This window comes from Mytilus edulis, chromosome 4 (genome assembly GCF_963676685.1).
Source record: "Mytilus edulis chromosome 4, xbMytEdul2.2, whole genome shotgun sequence".
In the NCBI taxonomy this organism is placed as follows: domain Eukaryota; kingdom Metazoa; phylum Mollusca; class Bivalvia; order Mytilida; family Mytilidae; genus Mytilus; species Mytilus edulis.
The window spans coordinates 54,304,351-54,324,692 of record NC_092347.1 but is presented as its reverse complement, the minus strand read 5'-3'; the positions used below and the strand labels follow the sequence as shown (position 1 = coordinate 54,324,692).

Here is a 20,342-nt window from a genome sequence, read left to right as displayed (position 1 = left end):
TTTGTTTAACGTCACTTTTAGCACTGTTATTTATATAGTGGCGTTAAGTTTTTATTGGTGGAGGAAGCTAGAGTGCCCAGAGAGAACCCCTGACCTTCGACAGGAAAAACGATAATCCTAGCAATTAATCTTGAATTCTTAATGCACCTGCCACAAGTTTGGAACTTTCAATCTCATAGTTGACAGGCCAGATAAACAGTTGTTGAACTACTTTGATCATCAGCCACCAAGGCACCTAGTTGCATTTGAGTCACCAGGACCTATATTTTATGTTGGAGTAACTTTGGTGAAACTTGTATTTATATAAGTCTTATGTCATAGAAACATGTGATGTTATATCAGTAACTGTTTTATATATATATATAAACAAAATCAACATTTGGGTGACAATGCCCTTTTTCTGAAGGTCAAGCAACTTATGTTTTAGATACTTAGTACATAAGACCATGTTATAAATTTCCATAGCTGTATACCACTGCATCATATTACAACATAAGAATTAGTTTTTTAAACTTTGATAATCATGACCTACATTTTATGCTTGATTTAATCATTTACATGTGGGTAGCTTTTCCCAGCAAAGTCTTCTTCATTATGGCATTGATGTTCTTTAGGCAAATCAAGTTTTGATAGTAAGTTGATTTTTCAAGCAGTTTCAGGATAGAACTAAATTAAACAACAATGCAATAGAATAAAGCCATCTGTAACTGGGTCAACCAGAAAAAAACCTTAGTATTTTGACTGGAAAGCAATTGATTATTTGGTAGGAAATTCAATCATCCGTTAAATACTTTTTGAATAAAAGTTCCTGGATAAGTTGACAATATTTGCCTTAGTTGATATTTCAACTCTTGAAAATTTGCCATCAAGTATGATGGGTGGAAGTTATAATGTTGGTATCGCATTTTAATTTTCTGTGCTCATGAATTAAAATGTTTGTTCTTGATATTTCTACTGCCTGTTGTACTGTTAACTTTTAAACACATTTCCTAGCTACTATGCATAACATTGATTTGAAATTAGGTAAAGTTTGTGAGTTGTCATATAAATTGCCATGAAGTCCTGGTAATGCTATTTAGTGATTTGCTTACTATTTTCAATATAATGTAGCATTGAATGTGTATTGTAACTAATGGGTGGGTAACTTTCAAGCTTAGTGCTAATAAGTCATATTATTACTTGGCAAGACTGTTAAAAGTTCATCTGAAAATTTAGGGAAAACATCATTTGCTTACTATTTCTAATATATTATAGCATTGAATGTACTGTAACTAATGGGGTGTGTATTTTCAAGCTACAAGCTAACAAGCCATACTATTACTTGGCAAGTTTGTGAAAAGTTCTTATGAAAATTTCAGGAAAACATCTAACATAGTTGTATTTTAATTCCTAGTTACACTGAACAGATGTATTATTTTTTAAGTCAAGGTTAGGTCATGTTTACAAAAGCAGTGGGAAATTTATTGGAAATATGAACTGTGAAACTTCTGTGTAATTACCTGAAGTATTTACCTTGAGAAAATCAATTTATCTGGATAATGTCAATTATTGCTGTCCATTTTATTCATTTAATGATAGAGGTTATAAACTTTATAGTCTGTGTTAATTATTATACAAACTTCACAAGTTTAACTGAAAAAGCCAGGTGCCCTTCTCTAATTAAAATCCCCCTTTTGTTAACAAGTTTAATCAATTAGTGCAAAGTTCAAAACAAAATGTGGAAAACTTTTCAATACAATGTATTACTAATTATTACAAGTCAATACTGAGGCTACTTCATTCTTTTTGGATTTCATGAATATGCAGATCATTTTTGCAGAATGACATAGGGATTACAATTCAGGGATTGCGTAAATGAAGTGATCGTAAACTATTTGTATGAAGCTGCTGCTATATATTTCAAAAGGTAGACAACCATAAAAAAGCATCATGCCTTGTATGCTGATGCCTTATGTCACAAGTTTCCTTCTGTCATATGTCTATTGTCCTTGACCTCATTTTCATGGTTCAGTCATGATCTCTGTAAAATGATGAGTAAAAGGACTTGTTATATGGGTTCCTTGTAAGTTCTATATGACTCTCACACAGGATTGACCTTGACCCCATTTCATGGGTCTGTGATCAAGGTTCATTTTTGGTGATCAATTCTGTATCTCAGATAATATAAAAAGTAGGCAACTATATTTAAAGTATGGAATGATTGCAAGGGGCAAATGTCTTTTCTTGCTGGTTTCATATGACCTGGAACTCATTTTCATGATTCAATGGTCAACAAAAAGTTTTCATGGTTTTGTCAATTCATCAGATACTATAAGCAATAGGTAAATTATATTTTATGTTAGGAATAATTGTAAGGTGTATTTGTCTGTTAGGCAGGTTCATATGACCTTGACCTCATTTTCATGATTCATTGGTCAATGTTTAGATTTTGAGCTATGATCTATTTCTCAAGTACTATAAGCCATAGGACCACTGTATTTAGTGTCTGGTGTACATATAGGTCTGGCAATGTTCATCTGAATAACCTCATTTTCATGGATTTGACATTGATAATATTGTTAACTTTATGAGATACTTGTACTACATGTAAAACCTTTTTTCATTCAGACTTTCAACATAAATTCAATCATAAAACAAGGGAGATATTTCCGTTGTGCACTCTTGTTGAATTTATGATCTGATATTTCAGTTTGAAAAGGAAAAGATTAAACCAGATATAATGTGTTTCAAAAACATTTTGTAAACCACAGAGAATAACAGAAGCATCAGTTAATAAAGTTTTTTTCTCAATCAAGTTGGGGAAAAATGCAATAAATCATCACCTTATTATATTATGAATTCCTAGATCTGTGTGTCCCATGAAAATAGAAGGAAATTGTATTAGTTAACTAAAGGTTTATTGTCAGATCAATTAATCCCTAAATGCCATGTTGTAGGCTGGAGAATGTCAACATCAAGTCATCACAGGTGAAATATACATGTAAATAAATAATAAAGTTATATTATAATTGATTTTATTGCTTGCCTTGTTAACAGTGCAATGACATAGCCTTGGTAAGGTTAGGTTATAATCTTGTTAAATGCAAGGTCACATAAGCTGCATCTTTTTTACATTTTCATTGAACATGTATAACTTAATGAAGCAAATATTTTACAAATCGAGCATTTTGCAACAAAATAGAAAATATCAATAAATGTTGATTTTTAATTTAACGTGTAGAAAGGCCATACGGAAATGACCGAAAAGGATTCAATCCATTTATTAAAAACTCTTCATGCCTACGGAAATGTTAAAAGTCGAAAGTTGATTCTTTTACTGATCAAAAGCTTATATCAAGTTATCTGTCTATCTATTTCAGAACATTCATACATTTCATTTGCTCGTTTTCTAGCTTCTTTGTCATTGGTGGTTGAGAATTGTCTCATATTGGCGATCATCTTATTTTTGTATACATTTCGTGTGTTCCAATTTAATTTGTGTTTGTGCTGTTGTCAGATGTCTTAAGTGTACTCCAGCATCAAAAATTAGAAAGTTGTTTTCTTTCCAAAATATGCACAGGAAGAAGTTAGAATGTAAACAAATATTTAATTTAATTAGGCCAGCTGCTGTTGCCAACATAACTGATCAACTGATTTGTACTGTATCAACCTATGTTTATATTATGTAGGTGGATAGTTAACATATTTATGTTTTGTCTCTTCTTGTGTTTTTTTGGGCATCACCAACTATTACTAAGATCGAAATGTATAAAGAATATGATGTGAAGAAGAGGTTACAACTTCACAGGTGTCACATGTGGAGCAGGATCTGTTTACCCTTCTGGAGCACCTGAGCTGATCACCCCATTTTTGGTGGATCTCATTTGTCTTTAGTTTTCTGTTGTGTTTGTCTTTTGGTTGTTGTTTTGTTGTTTTGCAAAGGCCTTGTCAGTTTGTCATCGACTTGTGGATTTAGATATCGTCCATCTCACTTTTTCAAACATAGCACTGATACACAAACTTGACAATGAAAGAAAAAGAGCCCGTTATCAGGTATTTTGTTGCGCAAGGGGGTACAAAACATGGTTGCCACTAGTGAACTGATAAAAGTAAAACTCATTTGAATTGCTTGTCTTCAGAAATCTTTTGGATATTGTAAGAAAGTTGTACCATATATTGATTCATTGGTGTAAAGTTCTGTTGATTATTGCCCGATAAAATATTTACTCACATTATTTATACCATGTTAAATTATAGGGAAAATTATCTTTAGCATGTAATTCATTCTATTTTTTAACATTATCTCCTTAAGGCAAGATTTACCTATAAATGTGAGACTGAATAAATGGCCGTTTGTAACATAAATAGTGTTGAACTTCACAGTTTGAAATATCGTAGAAATATCTGTTTCCAAGACTATAACAATAAAAAGCCAAGAGTTTAATGTTAACATCAAAGTTTTGAAGCTATATACAATTTTGTACCTGTTTAAAATATAAAACTGAAGAGATGGGGCATGATAAAACACTAATAGTAAGTTTGTTGTGGGAATTTTATATATGTAATATTTATTTGATGTATTTAAGAGGCCATTACTTTAAAGAGGTGTTTAGATATTCTAGCTCTGATTCTTTGAAGACAGAGGTGAAAGAGGTTGTTCACAATTAGGCTGTCTGCTATTGAACATTAATTTGACAGAATGATAGACAGAAGTGTCAAATTTTACACTATATGAACTCCATCTAGTAATTTGTAATATGTGTACCATGTAAAAGGCAAAGCCAAAATAATTTCAGTAATACATAACACAGTCAAACATTATTATTTAAATAATGTGTTGGTTCAGTCACAAAATAATGAAGAAATAGGTGGAATGCTTTTCTTTTGAACAGTTATCTCGTTTTGTTGTTATTAGTTGTATTGTACATAGTGTTGATTGCATTGAAGATATAACGTGATCTAAAGCAGACATGATCATATTTTTGGAATTTCTAGTGCCTTTCCTATTTTTCATATGGACCCTGTCTGTGGGAGTGGCAGTTAGTAAAAACCCAAACAAGTTTTCAGCTGATGTTTGATATATGAGACTACCATCATGTTTGTGTCCACATGTGTTTATATTGAATTTGCAGATTTTTCAACTTTTTGGGACGGGGCCATTCGTGTCGCTTTGACACATCTAGTTTCAAAATGTTTTTGTCAACATCAGATATGAATATTAACCTTGACTGTATGTTTAGTGGCCATTGATTCGTATCTTAGACAAATGGTAGATAGTTTATGAACATAAATGATTTATAAAAAAAAAATCATAAAAAATATTAGTTTTCCTTGAATTTAGGAAAGGTGGTAAAACACTATTAAATTCTGAATGAAAAAGTTGTTATCAGATTTTTATTAGTAAGTAAATCACCCTTCTACGAGATATTTAAACAAATGTTACATGTAAAACTACAAGATTTATCCGTTATAGGAAGTTTTAACTGAAATGAAAAGAATCAACCTACAAACAATATATTAACTATGAACAAACAATTAATGATAAGAAATGATCAATTCAAATGTTTGACCCTTGTTATTTCGAATAACATATGAAAAACATAGCAAATACATATTTTTATTTAGTTTTAATGAACAATTTACGATTATTATTTACCCACTTACAACTTTTCATGTGTCTTCTTAGGCATTCTTGTTTGAAAAAAAATAGTTTCTTATACATTAAACAACAAATGATAGAAACATTTCAGGACAAAAAACAAAAACATTCTTTTCAGGGCATGGTGAAAATTACAAAAGTAACTTGTTTGTTGTATTAATGTTATTTTAAACTATCATGGTTTCTTTTCAGGATTCTTTAGATGAGAGAGGATCTGCACTCAGTTTTGGGAAATTTTACAACAGTAGTTATTTACAGAAAGCAACTTACTTAAAGAAAGCCACAACTACACCAACAACAAATGGCCAAAAATCTCCACATTTTCACAGACCAGGTAGGTACCACACCTAATACAAATGGCAAAAATTCTACACATTTTTGTAGGCCAAGAAGGTACCACACATTATACAAAGTTACCTAAATCTCTACATATTCCTAGACTAGGAAGGTACCACACATACCACAAATAGCCCAAACATTTCCCTGGAAGGTACCAATAATATTACAAATGACAAAAAATCTCCACATTTTCATAGACCAGTTAGTTCATATATTATTTCAACAGAATTTTAAATGAAATTAGTAACATGGAGGGTACCAGACTTGGAAAAAGAACTGCATGTCTTATCTGAAGCACCTCAGTATATCCCAGCTTTTTGAGGGGAGTCTGTTGCTGATCTTCATTCTTCTGTCAGGGATGTACATCAATTAGACAGCAACCTTACTACACAAATAGGCTCAGATGTGATCTTTATTTTAAAATTCATATACTGCACATTGAGAGTATTTTAATGCCAGTTTCTCTCCTACTACACAATTATTCTGATTTTAGAGTGACCAATTGAAAATTATTATAACAGTAAAATTATCAACACATGGCATCACAAATAAATTAAATAGTATTTGTTGTAGATAATAAAATGTATTTATAAAGATTATTTTGACAATCTGTGTCTTTAAAAAATATTTCAGATCTGAAAAAGATTAAGATCACAAAAAATTTAAAACCTAAAGTTAATGTCATTGACATGAGATATGAAAAATAAATAATGTATCTGTTAAGGGATCTATCAAATTTAAATAAAATCATAAAAATATAATTTATATCCTTGTTTTCTGTTTGTTATAACAAATTTTGTTTTCTTCAAAACCTTGAACCTTTTAAACAATAAGTGTGTATTCTGATCTTATGTGATCTAACACTAAGTATTGACCAAACTTTACTAATTTAAGTTTTGGAAATGTAATTTTTATACGACCACAAAAATTAAAAAAAATTTGGTCGTACATTCACTGTGGGTAACTTAAGTTACCCACAGCCCAAGATGGCGGACTCTAAACTTGTTGATATTTAATTCATACAAAATGTACCTTTTGCGACGTTTTTCATGCAGAATGTAAATATTTATATGATTATTGAATGAAGAAATGACTAACAATTACCATAAATTTGTTAATATAGAGTTCACTAAAGCGCAAGGCCAACTTTAAAAAATGCATAAGATGTCCGTAACTTTTTGATCGAAACTAAGCAGACTGTCCGTAACTTTATTTTAAGATGTGGGTAACTTTTGATTTAAAATTTTAAGAATTATAATTTCAACAATTAGAAGACAATTAACATCAACTTTGTAACCTTCGCAGCGTTTATACTACTCATTCACCACCAAATGTGATTTTATTAACGCATCATACTTACACCACAGAAGTTTTATGTGGGGTTTGTGGTACTCCATCCTGGTTATGGTTTGAACTTTTATTTACTGATGTGCGTCTTATCTTCAGACCAAGGCTTTTCCATACTATTTAATGTTTTGAGTTTAATTATATGTTTGCGGTTTACCTTCACCTCTGTTTCTTTCTATGTGTATTTTGATGAATACTCTTTGACGCGGCTCGGTATTTATATTGTCATTGACTTTTACCTATTGTGTCTTTTAGTTTTATTCAGTTTAATGAGATTTAATGCAACTTGCGTACAAATGAAATATGCAGCTAGCTGTAAAACTAGGTTTATTCATTTATACAAAATGTCCTTTTTTTAAAGTTTTCCCATTTACTGCAAATCTTGGCCAGGGTGCCGCAATATCACCGTGCGCAACGTCCCAGTGTGTCCAGATTGACACCCCTTTTATTTTACTGTCAATGCTGATGGGATTTGTTTTTGTGGGGATGAGAGAAAAGTGTTTTTGGCTTTTTCAAAAAGACGGAAAGAAGTTTGTGCACTTAAGTCTCGTATAGTCTATCCACTGCATGCCTGGGCAATTTGGGTTCCCCTCCAAAATCCCGGATTCACGCTACCCTTGTCGTTGCTGGCAGAAAATCAGTAAGTGTATACATGCTACATGTATGTATAAAAGATAATTGTGTAGTTAACTTGTTCAAAAATAAAAACGAACAATGATGTTTCAACAGTTTATCTGCTATGATCGGAAACAACCCTCTGAACTAGGTGATTCGGGTACCCCGACGTTATACAAAATGAGACCCGAGTTTTGCGGATTTATCGTGATTTTTTTCATATTTTCCCCAATTTTGTCTTCCATCGATACAATGAATTATATCATACTAGACATCTACTTCGTTTTGTGAATATGTATTCAATGCAATCTCTATCATCAGTTTAAACATTACATCCGCGTATGTCGATTCTTTGAAAGTTACGGACATCTCTATTGGTATGATGAAAAAAGTTACGGACAAGTTAAGTTGTTTTGAAGTTACGGACAGCCTAAGTGTTTTTTTAAATCGTGCTGTGATCGTTTATTTTGTAGAATTTAATCACCTTTCCAGTTGAGGGGTTTCCCTAAACGTTTAATACAACTTTTAAATTCAGTTGTTTAATTGATGCATTCATGGTATTGTTATTCTATAGAAGAAAAGTATCTAACCGACGCAAGGCGGCTCCATCTTGGGCTGTGGGTAACTTAAGTTACCCACAGCCGTTTAAGCACAGTGACATTGGTATCACGTCGTCATCGTCTGCGTTGGGATTGATTTTGGGGTTTTTGGTCCTAACAGTTTAGGAGTTAGGGGCCAAAAAGAGGCACAAATAAGCATTTTTTTGGTTTTCGCACAATAACTTTAGTTTAAGTAAATAAAAATCTATGAAATTTAAACACAAGGTTTATGATCACAAAAGAAAGGTTGAGATTGATTTTGGGAGTTTTGGTCCCAACAGTTTGAGAATTAGGGGCCAAAAGGATCCATAATTAAACTTTGTTTGATTTCATCAAAAATTGAATTATTGGGGTTCTTTGATATGCCGAATCTAACCATGTATTAACATTCTTAATTTTTGGTCCCGTTTTCAAATTGATCTACATTAAGGTCCAAAGGGTCCAAAATTAAACTTAGTTTGATTTTAACAAAAATTGAATTCTTGGGGTTCTTTGATATGTTGAATCTGAACATGTACCTAGATTTTTTATTATGGGCCCAGTTTTTAAGTTGGTTCAAATCAGGGTCCAAAACTAAACTTTGTTTGATTTCAACAAAAATTGAATATATGGGGTTCTTTGATATGCTGAATCTAACCATGTATTTAGATTTTTGATATTTGGACCCCTGTATCAAATTGGTCCACATTGAGTTTTAAAGAGTCCAAAATTGAACTTTTATATTTGATTTCATCAAAATTTGAATTCTTGGGGTTCTTTGATATGCTGAATCTAACCATGTATTTAGATTTTTAATATTGGACCATAATAGGTAAATGTCCAATTTAATTTTGTTAAGCTCTTAGACCACATTCATTCTGTGTCAGAAACCTATTCTGTATCAAATATTTTATCACAATCCAAATTCAGAGCTGTATCAAGCTTGAATGTTGTGTCCATACTTGCCCCAACTGTTCTTGGTTCAACCTCTGTGGTCGTATCAAGCTGTGCCCTTTGGAGCATCTGGTTCCCAATTGAATTGTTTTACATTTTGTCATGTTGGTGCCTTTTATAGCTGACTTTACAGTATGAGTTTTGCTCATTGCTGAAGGCTGTACAGTGACCTGTAGTTATTTTCATGCACAGCATTTGATCTCTGGTAAAAAAAAAAGGTCTGATTTATACATTAGATTCTAACACATTTCCTTGTTGTTATGATGTTCTCAAAACTTACTTTTTGAATGCTTTGGTATAACAAAATTTTCTTGTAGGGTATACTATTCATGTACACAACTTATATTTAATAACATATTTCATAATAAATACATATATGCAAATATTTTTTTTTCAGCAAATTTCTCCTATAACAAAGGCACACCACAGTATCTCAAATCAACCAACAAAAGTAAGTGTATGATAACTATCATGATACAAATTCTTGGTTATATAAATTATTTGAGTGAAGGGCTAAAATCCTAATAAGCAAACTTGTACATTTATTACCAAAAGAGGATATGTAATCGAAATCTAATTGTGGAAAACAAAGATTAAAACTTATTTGAAATTTTAGCACCGAGTTAAATTAGGTTAACAGATTTTTATTTCCTGAGATCAATTGTATTATTGATTAAAAGGTTTTCATCATATCAAGAGAATAAAAATGAAATATTAATAGTCAATGTTTGATTAAGTGGTCACACATGCTTGATTAGATTGATAGTCAATGTTTGATTGAGTAGTAACACATGCTTAATATATGAACTAACTAAATGAATATAACAAGTAGTTATATTTGTGGCATGTTTGTACTGTATCTCCTTTTTACTTCCTTAGGATATTGGAGGTTTATATCATTATAATATTTTGGGTAAAATATAGATAAAAATAAATAGATCTATAAATATATATGAACATACACATAGGAAAGGGCATCATTAATTGGGGGATTTTTTTTTGAAAATGAAATGAAAAGGGATTAAATGTTCTTGTTTTCTTTCTATTTCACTATTAGAATATACAATTTTGATTATTTCTTTACACTTTATCTGGTTTTATTATCTCCCTTTGAATTGTAACACATTTGTGCAAAGTTTATCTCCCCTGTCACAATCACAGATGTTTTTGTTTCTGACAAGAATAGGCCAATAAATGTAGTATATGTCTTCAATATATATTGAATATAGCATGTTTTAGCATAGTAAGTAATAGTAAATTATCAGTTTACTTAAATGTTTTATTGTTTGCAAATTTTATAGATATGAAATACAGTTACTTATTTCACAAAAAAATCTTACAAGAAAAAATAATCATAACTCTTTGAGATAACCTTGCAATCCATTTTTGGTGGCAGATTTTTTTTATGAAAGAGCACCAGACTTTCAAAACAGCATTGTAATCCTTATATGGAATTCAACCTTAACCTCTATTTGTTTCTATTTTAGGTGGAATGGCTGCTTTGGGTATGTATAACACTTTACTGGGTCGACAGATGAAAAGGCTGTATAAATGTGTGACCCTTTTCAAAAAGTAATGCATCACATGTTTTACCTCTGAATTCTTAAGTTACCATTTAAGGAACAGGATATATAATATTTTGGTTTTTTGATTTTAAAAAGAATCATTCTCCAAATTGAAGGGTAGTTTCATATTTCATGTAATTGACTCTCATCAAAATTGGCTCGTACATATAAAATGAATGATGTCCCTCCAGATTGTTTATCTGACAGCTGCCAGTATGCAATTATTTTAATTTCAAATCATTGTTTGAATAAAGAAATGTGATCCTAACCAAACACGGGTTGACAGTGTCCATCAGGGAAGAATTATTGAATTTGAGGTTCACTTGGTCAAAAAGGGTAATTTTTAATTGGGAAAGAGGAGTTTAGCTGTGATGTAGCTTTGAAATAAAGATAGACCATGTAGAAACAGAAACAGATTTGACAAAACTTTTGATAACACAAATGAGGAGGAAATCAACCTGAATACAACTTTGAAGCTGATCCCTGAAGAACAATAGATCTTAAAGTAATCCCCTAACATGAAAGTACTAAAAGTGGAACTTTTAAGAACATTTTTTAGGTTCTTAAATCAATATTCTGCAATTAGTTTTTTGATTTGAAAAAATCATTATGTAACAAAACCTACTGATTAAATTGTACCATATTTTAAAACTCATTAATTCTTACAAGTGTATTTTGAATTGAGATATCTGAAAGTATTCATAATTTCTAGAGTCTTGAGATATGTTATAGATTATAAATGTCTTTTTGATTAATTTCTAGGTTATGAAAATCAGCTTATTAACTTAATTTGTGTCAAATGAAAATCTGAGTAAGAATTAGTTCAGTACTTTGGCCAAAATAAAAGAATTTAAAATAGCAAATGAAATATAATTCAGTCTTCAAGGATTAAAAATCATGTATAAAATTCAAAGAACATATTATTTTTTTTCATTTGCATGGTTTATGAAAAGTGGGTTAATGGGGATTGATGTAGATATGATGAGCGTCATACAAATATATTTAAGAAATCTGTTAAATATATATTGAATGATATAACTGTTAACTAATTAAATTTCTGAAGGTTTAAATTAGAATTATGGCTCCATTTGTTAGTTGTACTCAATTCCACTTCCTTGCAAATGAGAGCTTGACATTGTATCATCCAGAACTGATGTTTTATGAATTATAGTTATATAAAAATTAAACAGTGTAGCTTGATTATATATTTGTGGTACTGTTCTATGATTTGTTTTAAAGGGTATTTATGAAAAAAATAGTTATAAAGACTGTAAATGAAAATGTGCACTGGACATGTTTTAACCATCATGCTCGTGTTTATTTAAATCATTGCTTTCAAGAGTTAGACCTCTTTCATGTAAGTGTTAAACATTTTGATCATGCTTGAAATTATATATATATGATGTCCACCAGGACAAAAGGTAGAACCATTGAGGATTCACCTCATTTACTGCAATATGTATACAGCAACAAACAAATATTTTCCTTTGAAAAATGTTTATATAAGGATGAGTAAAATCTTTAATATTTTTTTTTCAGCATCTGGTGGTAAGGTGATAGTGAAGAGAACAAGACGAGCATCTTCACCTGCAGATCTCAAGAATAATGAAGCAATACGTCTCAGCATGTACCCAAGTGCCAAGAAACCACTCGCTAATGAATTAGAAAAAATAGAACGAGAAGACTGGCCAGCACCTCCTGCTTTAGCCTCTATATTACCTGAATTAAGTAGGTCATTTTATCGATTTCAAGATAATTTCATGCAATCAAAACTGCAGGTGACTGGAATGATAGTTATCAATTTTCATGGCTTTATCACTTTTGAGATAAAAAAAAAAAAAAACAAACTTAGTGCATTTTTTTATGAACATTTCAAGAAATTTATCAATGAAATATATACTCAAATATTCAAGTTATGATGTGTACATGTATAACCACACTTGTCTAAAAATTTATATGAATGGTGCAAGCCATCAAGTTATATATGAAAAACTTGGAAAACAAGCATTTGATACATTATTACATAGAAATGAATTTGTACAGAGTTTTAAGTTGAATCACGTTGCTTAGCAATCTTCTCACTTAAATTTAAAGTCGTTCATAGATTCTTACATGCCATAGTTTTCAATTCCCTTGTGTTATTTTTCATCCATACACACACAGTCCATTACAAAATGATGCACAAAAAGGACCAAATATACAGCACAAAAAGCACCAACACCTTACTCATCTTCAAAAAAATAGATAAAACACATGGTCTAGATATCTTGAATTTGTACCAAAACAAAATGTTTTACATGCACACAAACCTCAGCCATTGCATTTCTACACCATTTGTCTATCTTAATAAGTATGAGTTGTCAATATTCAACTTCAAAATTATACTTTCTCCTATATGCATTGTACCTAAAAATAAAAAGATAATAAATGGATGTTATTGAACATGGTACATTAAAAAAAGGTAGTTAGGTTCAACTGATTAATTGAATACTGAAACCTCAATTTTCACAAGCTCTTCCTTGAGATTTACCCCTTATATTTATTTATTCCTATAAAAGCTGTCTTTACATAGAAAATAATTAATAATACATTGTATATATAAATATTTCAATTTAAGTGCGACAGCGGAGGAAGAGTCGAGGAGAGAAAGATGAGGACAGTGATGATGAAGCTCCCCAAGAAGATCCGAAAATTCAAAGAGAAATAGAAGAATTATCTAAATTTAAAGACACTTCTGGTATAGGCAAAATTATTTATAAAGAGTTGGCTGAAAGGAAAGCTCAGCCAATGAAATTGTTAGATCCATGGAAAGCCTCCCGAGTACCTGGTGCTGATCATGAACCTAAATATTGTACTAGATATCAGTCACCAATGTTTGCATGTAAGTTTAGAAGCTTATTGTGTGAATATATGGATTTTTATATGTATTTGTTTGTAAATACACCATTTGAAACCTTTATTTTTTCAAAAAATTTAAACCAGTTAGTTGCAATGCAATTTTATAGACAAAGTTAAAAAAAATTGATGCTGATTTTTTACTTTTATATTACAGCACCTTCACGGTTTGTAGATAGACCAAAGAGAAGTTGGGACGACAGTGATATTAGAGGGTACAGAACTATAACTACATTGTCCAATTATCCAGGTACATATTCTCTTGTTCTTTATGTGATCAAACTTATAAATTATCCAGACTATTTATGAATAAAATATGGTAAAGAAGATAGAAATTTCTGTATGAATTACACATTTATAAAAACAATTTTATTGTATAATCAGCTGCATGCTAATGGTTATGGAACTATTATATTTAAATAGAGTATTAATACTTAATATGTTTTGGAATGCTGGTCAGTAGTTACTTGGTGGCACTTGCATGTCTAGGTTTTTAACCAATCAGCAATGGGGTTTCCCAGTCACTGCCTCATCTGCTTCTCTTTTACTAATTGTTTTTCGAGATCATACTAATTAACCAATGAGATTCATAGCTAATTTTGAATTAACCAGTCAGCGCTTAATTAGTAGGGCTTTTGTTTTATGCACACAGGCTCAACTATTCCGGAAGCAACGCTTGCTTGCAGGAGCCATTATTATTTTTCTGGGAAAAAATTTTCTTCCCACCCTCCAACTCCCTTAAGGACAATTACATTTATTTGCTTAAAGATCTGTATGCATGTATACGTATAATACATATGTTTATTGATAAGAAGCATCAACTTCATATATCTTTTTGTATTGTTTAATTTAGTAGAGTAGTATTTTTAGCTCACCTGGCCGAAAGGCCAAGTGAGCTTTTCTCATCACTTGGCGTCCGGCGTCCATCGTCGTCGTCCGTCGTCGTCCTGTGTTAACTTTTACAAAAATCTCCTCCTCTGAAACTACTGGGCCAAATTAACCAAACTTGGCCATAATCATCATTGGGGTATCTAGTTTAAAAAATGTGTCCGGTGACCCGGCCAACCAACCAATGATGAATAGGACATTCCGTTGTTGGGTTGCTGCCCCTGAAATGGTAATTTTAAGGAAATTTTGCTGTTTTTGGTTATTATCTTGAATATTATTATAGATAGAGATAAACTGTAAGCAGCAATAATGTTCTGGAAAGTAAGATCTACAAATAAGTAAACATGACCAAAATGGTCAGTTGACCACTTTAGGAGTAATTGCCCTTTATAGTCAATTTTTAACCATTTTTCGTAAATCTTAGTAATCTTTTAGAAAAATCTCCTCTGAAACTACTGGACCAAATTTAACCAAACTCAGCCATAATCATCATTGGGGTATCTAGTTTTAAAAATGTGTCCGGTGACCCGGCCAACCAACCAAGATGGCCGCCATGGCTAAAAATAGAACATAGGGGTAAAATGCAGTTTTTGGCTTATAACTCAAAAACCAAAGCATTTAGAGCATATCTGACAAGGGTAAAATTGTTCATCAGGCAAGATCTATCTGCCCTGAAATTTTCAGATGAATCGGACATTCCGTTGTTGGGTTACTGCCCCTGAAATGGTAATTTTAAGGAAATTTTGCTGTTTTTGGTTATTATCTTGAATATTATTATAGATAGAGATAAACTGTAAGCAGCAATAATGTTCAGGAAAGTAAGATCTACAAATAAGTCAACATGACCAAAATGGTCAGTTGACCACTTTAGGAGTTATTGCCCTTTATAGTCAATTTTTAACCATTTTTCGTAAATCTTAGTAATCTTTTAGAAAATCTTCTCCTCTGAAACTACTGGACCAAATTTAACCAAACTTAGCCATAATCATCATTGGGGTATCTAGTTTAAAAAATGTGTCTGGTGCCCTGCCCAACCAACCAAGATGGCCACCATGGCTTAAAATAGAACATGGGGGTAAAATGCAGTTTTTGGCTTATAACTCAAAAACCAAAGCATTAAGAGCAAATCTGACAGGAAGTGAAATTGTTGATCAGGTCATGATCTATCTGCCCTGGAATTTTCAGATGAATCGGATTATCGGTTGTTAGGTTGCTGTCCCTGAATTGGTAATTTTGAGGAAATTTTGCTGTTTTTTATGCCCTACCTACGATAGTAGAGGGGCATTATGTTTTCTGGTCTGTGCGTCCGTTCGTTCGTTCGTCCGTCTGTCCCGCTTCAGGTTAAAGTTTTTGGTCGAGGTAGTTTTTGATGAAGTTGAAGTCCAATCTACTTCAAACTTGGTACACATGTTTCCTATGATATGATCTTTCTAATTTTAATGCCAAATTAGAGGTTCTACCCCAATTTCATGGTCCACTGAACATAGAAAATGATAGTGCGAGTGGGGCATTCGTGTACTGAGGACACATTCTTGTTTGTTATTATCTTGAATATTATTATAGATAGAGATAAACTGTAAACAGCAATAATGTACAGCAAAGTAAGAACTAAAAATAAGTCAGTATGACCAAAATAGTCAATTGACCCCCTAATGAGTTATTGCCCTTCATAGTCAATTTTTAACAATTTTCTTAAAATTTGAAGATTTTCAATAACATTTTCCACAGAAAGTACTGTTATAGATAGAGGTAATTGTAAGCAGCAAGAATGTTTAGTAAAGTAAGATCTACAAACACATCACCATCACCAAAACACAATTTTGTCATGAATCCATCTGTGTCCATTGTTTAATATTCACATAGACCAAGGTGAGCGACACAGGCTCTTTAGAGCCTCTAGTTCAAAGAACTCACAGTTATTATGTACTTTTTGTTAGGAGTAACACAGTTTTTCAACTTGATTTTGCTTTCTTTGTAAATGTGTTTATTGCTATATTGATATGCAAAGAAAATATTAAACTGTGATTCTTACTCCCAAACCTGTGTCTGTTTACTTTATTCCTTTATACATACTATAACCAGTTGGCATTCCTTGGTCCCTTAACCGAACTCTGTTAAGTGTAAATCAGGTGCTTTCATCTGCACTGTAACTCTTCAGCATTCGGTCAGGGCACCAAAGATATAGCATACTGGTTATTGGTACAACTGACAGATATACAGCATAATAAGGGAGGATCTGGGTGGGATAGTGTTATGGATAAATAGTTAGAAAAAAAGCTGTTTAAGTCACAAAAGTTGTTTAAGTCACGCTGTGAAATATTTGGTACTGTTTTTCCCAGGCAATTGCTACAAAAGAACATCAGGTTTAAATGATCTCGAAAGAAGAAGAAAAAGGCATTTGATATTATAAGGCATTCACAGCTGATATAATTAAGAAAAAGGTGTTTGGCAATAAACTTTATTGGCAATCATACCACACCCTTAGTTTATATTCAATGTAATATACTTAATTAATAATAAAGACATAATAAATAATGAAAAATCAAACCAATGAGCTTCAGCCTACCTTTACTGACTTATTTTAGACATTTTTAACTAATTTTTCGTGTTATAGATGAGAGTTAACTTTCTCACATACTGTCTCTCTCTTTATGTATAATTCCCACCATGGTTTTGATAACATGTAAATTATCACTTCCATATTTTGTAATGATGCACAATTATCTATATGTTTTTATCCTGATAACTGTGACCTTATATTATTTAATGATTGCAGCAATGGCTAAAGTATTGTTGTTTAAGACCTTCTTCATTTTGATTTTGAATGTGTTTTCTAATATTGTTTTATTCAAGTTCTTGTGAAAATAAAATGCAGATTTTTAGTTTCTGTGAAAATTAACACTACATATATTATTAAAACACTATAGATGTGATAATAAACACTGCAGATATGATGTAACATGCACATGTATCAATATACAAATATAGCCTTTGTATGAGGTCGATACAAGGATATATTGACCTGAAAGAAGTATATTGACTGAGGACGAAGTCCGAGGTCGATATACTTCTTTGGGTCGATATATCCTGTATTGACCTCATACAAAGGCTATATTTGTTATATTATTAATTTCCAACCATATTTGTTTCAAAATCGTCATTTGATTTTGTTAGAATTTTATAGATATTATATTGTCTCCTTAACAATACCAGCATATAAGTTGTTATTTCATTTACATTTTTTCTTATGTATTTGAAGATTTTTTTCGTCAAATAATCGATCACAGATATCCTTTGTTTCAAAACGTTTAACAATATCCTGAAATTCATTACATGACGTCACAAAGTATTTCGGTTTTTAGATATTCTAAAAATAACCGTGCAATATGCTTTTTGCTGTGCAATATGCATTTTGCTATCCGCGGTTTTCTATCTACCTTTGAAATTATAGTTTAACATGTGACTATCCCTAAACGAATCAAATTTGTTAAAATATACGAATTAACAATATTATTAAATAACTATGAATAAAAAGAAATGTGGGAAAATTCTATGAAACAAGATTTACTAAAATAAACATTTAAACATGACCATATCAGTTTCAGCAATAGACAACATTATTTGAGTCTAGACAGTTGTCAGTAAATACTCCCGTGAAAAAACCTCTGTTGAAATTATCACACAGTACATAGTTGTTCTTCAGCATGGTTCGTAAAAAAAGAGGCCAAAGATACCAAAGGGACATTTAAATTTATAAGTTGTAAACAAACTGACAACGCCGTAGTAAAAATTGAAGAGATCAAAAGACAAAAGATAACATAGAAACTAAACTTGTATATGAAAGGCTTTTAGACTACTCTTTGCACTTTAAATAAACTTTATCTCGTATATTTTTCATCTACATTTTTAACTTTGAACCCTATTGTTTTTACAGTTGCTAAGCCAGGTTATGGTATGGAACCAAGAGCCCACACATTACCCCTGCAAGGAATGTATGGAGGTCATATAGATTTTGTAAGTAATCGTAATGAAAATCTTTTCTGATTTAGATTTTATTAAGTTATGATGCAGTGTATACAATGAAAAGAATTTAAAGATTTAAAATTGTCTTGAAAGTATTATTTTATAGCACAAAAAAAACGTAGGAAAAATATTTGTTCTGTTCTGTTGAAGTACTGCTATAAGAAGTCAATTTTATGTACAACTAATGATTCACAGCACTGAAAAAGTGTCAATTCAAAGTACCGCCAGTTTCTTACAATTTCTTAATTTCACAATCGACTCCTCAATATATTTAGTGGAAAATGTTTAACGAAATTTGTAATGTTTTAAAGAGCTGATGTCTTATACATTCAGGTAGTATTGTATTGCTTTAAATGGTCTATTTATAGCTCTCAAATAAAGTAAAATGTGATATATATTATATTTTCAGAGATATTTTGATTTTGAAACACATAGATCTAGTAGATGTAAGTATTGACTACTTTCTTTTACTGTCGTTTTGTTTTTATTTATATCAAAAAGTTTATCTTTGGAGTAAAAAAAAGAAGCAATAGATACAAATAGGATAATGTAAATAAAATCAAGTCAAAAGAAAAACTGACAATACCATAGTTAAAAATTAAAAACAACAGAAAATGAAATATCAATATAAATTACTACATAGAAAACTAAAGACTGAGCATTACAAACCCAATCTACAATCCATAGGGATCTCCTGTGCTGTGGAAGCCAATGGCAAGCACAAATAATAACAAATTATAAATACCTTGATATACATAGGTATTTCTAAACATTTCATCACTTGATTTTGCAATATGATAGAATGGAAAGGACAACTTGTATGATGACACTGGAAGTACATTACCACTTGTTATTAGATTGGCTGCACTAAAATACAAAGATTTCCCAGTAAATTAACTGATGATTTCACATGGGAAATTAATCCAACAAATTTACGCATCTGATATCATACAAGGATATGTGTTGTCAAAACATTGTTCATATTGCATCAAAACTAAAAAACTCGATTTATTCGTTTTATATCATAACATTTTCATTTTTGTTTCAGATACATCATCATCAACCATGAACACAGAGGTAAGGTTGTTAAAAAGAAGTTCATTATTTAAAAAAAAAATCATTTCAAAAATAGTTCTTCATTTAAAAATAAGTTAAAAATAAAACAGTTCCTCATTTTTAAAAATTTGAAACAAAAATGTGTTATGATTAATTTCAATGTTGTGTGACACTTCTAAAACAAGTGAAACTGAAACTGAAAGCAAATATAAAGTTACAATATCAGACATGTTAGAAATAATGATACCATCATTTGAGAGGAATGCAAGTAAACAAATTGTAATGTGTATATGTTACAGTAAATAGGTGAAATTAGGAATTACACGTAATTACTAAACATTTCAGTAAATACCTGTAATTACTAGCCAATTTAGTAAATACATGTATTTACTAGTTGTTTCAGTGATTACTGGTAATTACTGATTTTTTTTGGTCATTTTTACA

General features: G+C 31.1%; 1 protein-coding gene across 3 annotated transcripts in view; it reads left to right on the top strand.

Annotated features, from left to right (window-relative positions):
- Window positions 1–20,342, top strand: part of LOC139521922 (dematin-like) — a 64,300-nt gene that overhangs the window by 33,026 nt on the left and 10,932 nt on the right. For all 3 annotated transcript variants that reach the window (XM_071315679.1, XM_071315676.1, XM_071315678.1), the window contains 9 exons: window positions 5,831–5,972; window positions 9,869–9,922; window positions 10,959–10,976; window positions 12,576–12,764; window positions 13,654–13,917; window positions 14,089–14,181; window positions 18,754–18,833; window positions 19,252–19,288; window positions 19,891–19,919. In XM_071315679.1, the coding sequence (XP_071171780.1) occupies window positions 5,831–5,972; window positions 9,869–9,922; window positions 10,959–10,976; window positions 12,576–12,764; window positions 13,654–13,917; window positions 14,089–14,181; window positions 18,754–18,833; window positions 19,252–19,288; window positions 19,891–19,919 (906 nt within the window). The remainder of the gene's footprint in view (window positions 1–5,830; window positions 5,973–9,868; window positions 9,923–10,958; window positions 10,977–12,575; window positions 12,765–13,653; window positions 13,918–14,088; window positions 14,182–18,753; window positions 18,834–19,251; window positions 19,289–19,890; window positions 19,920–20,342) is intronic.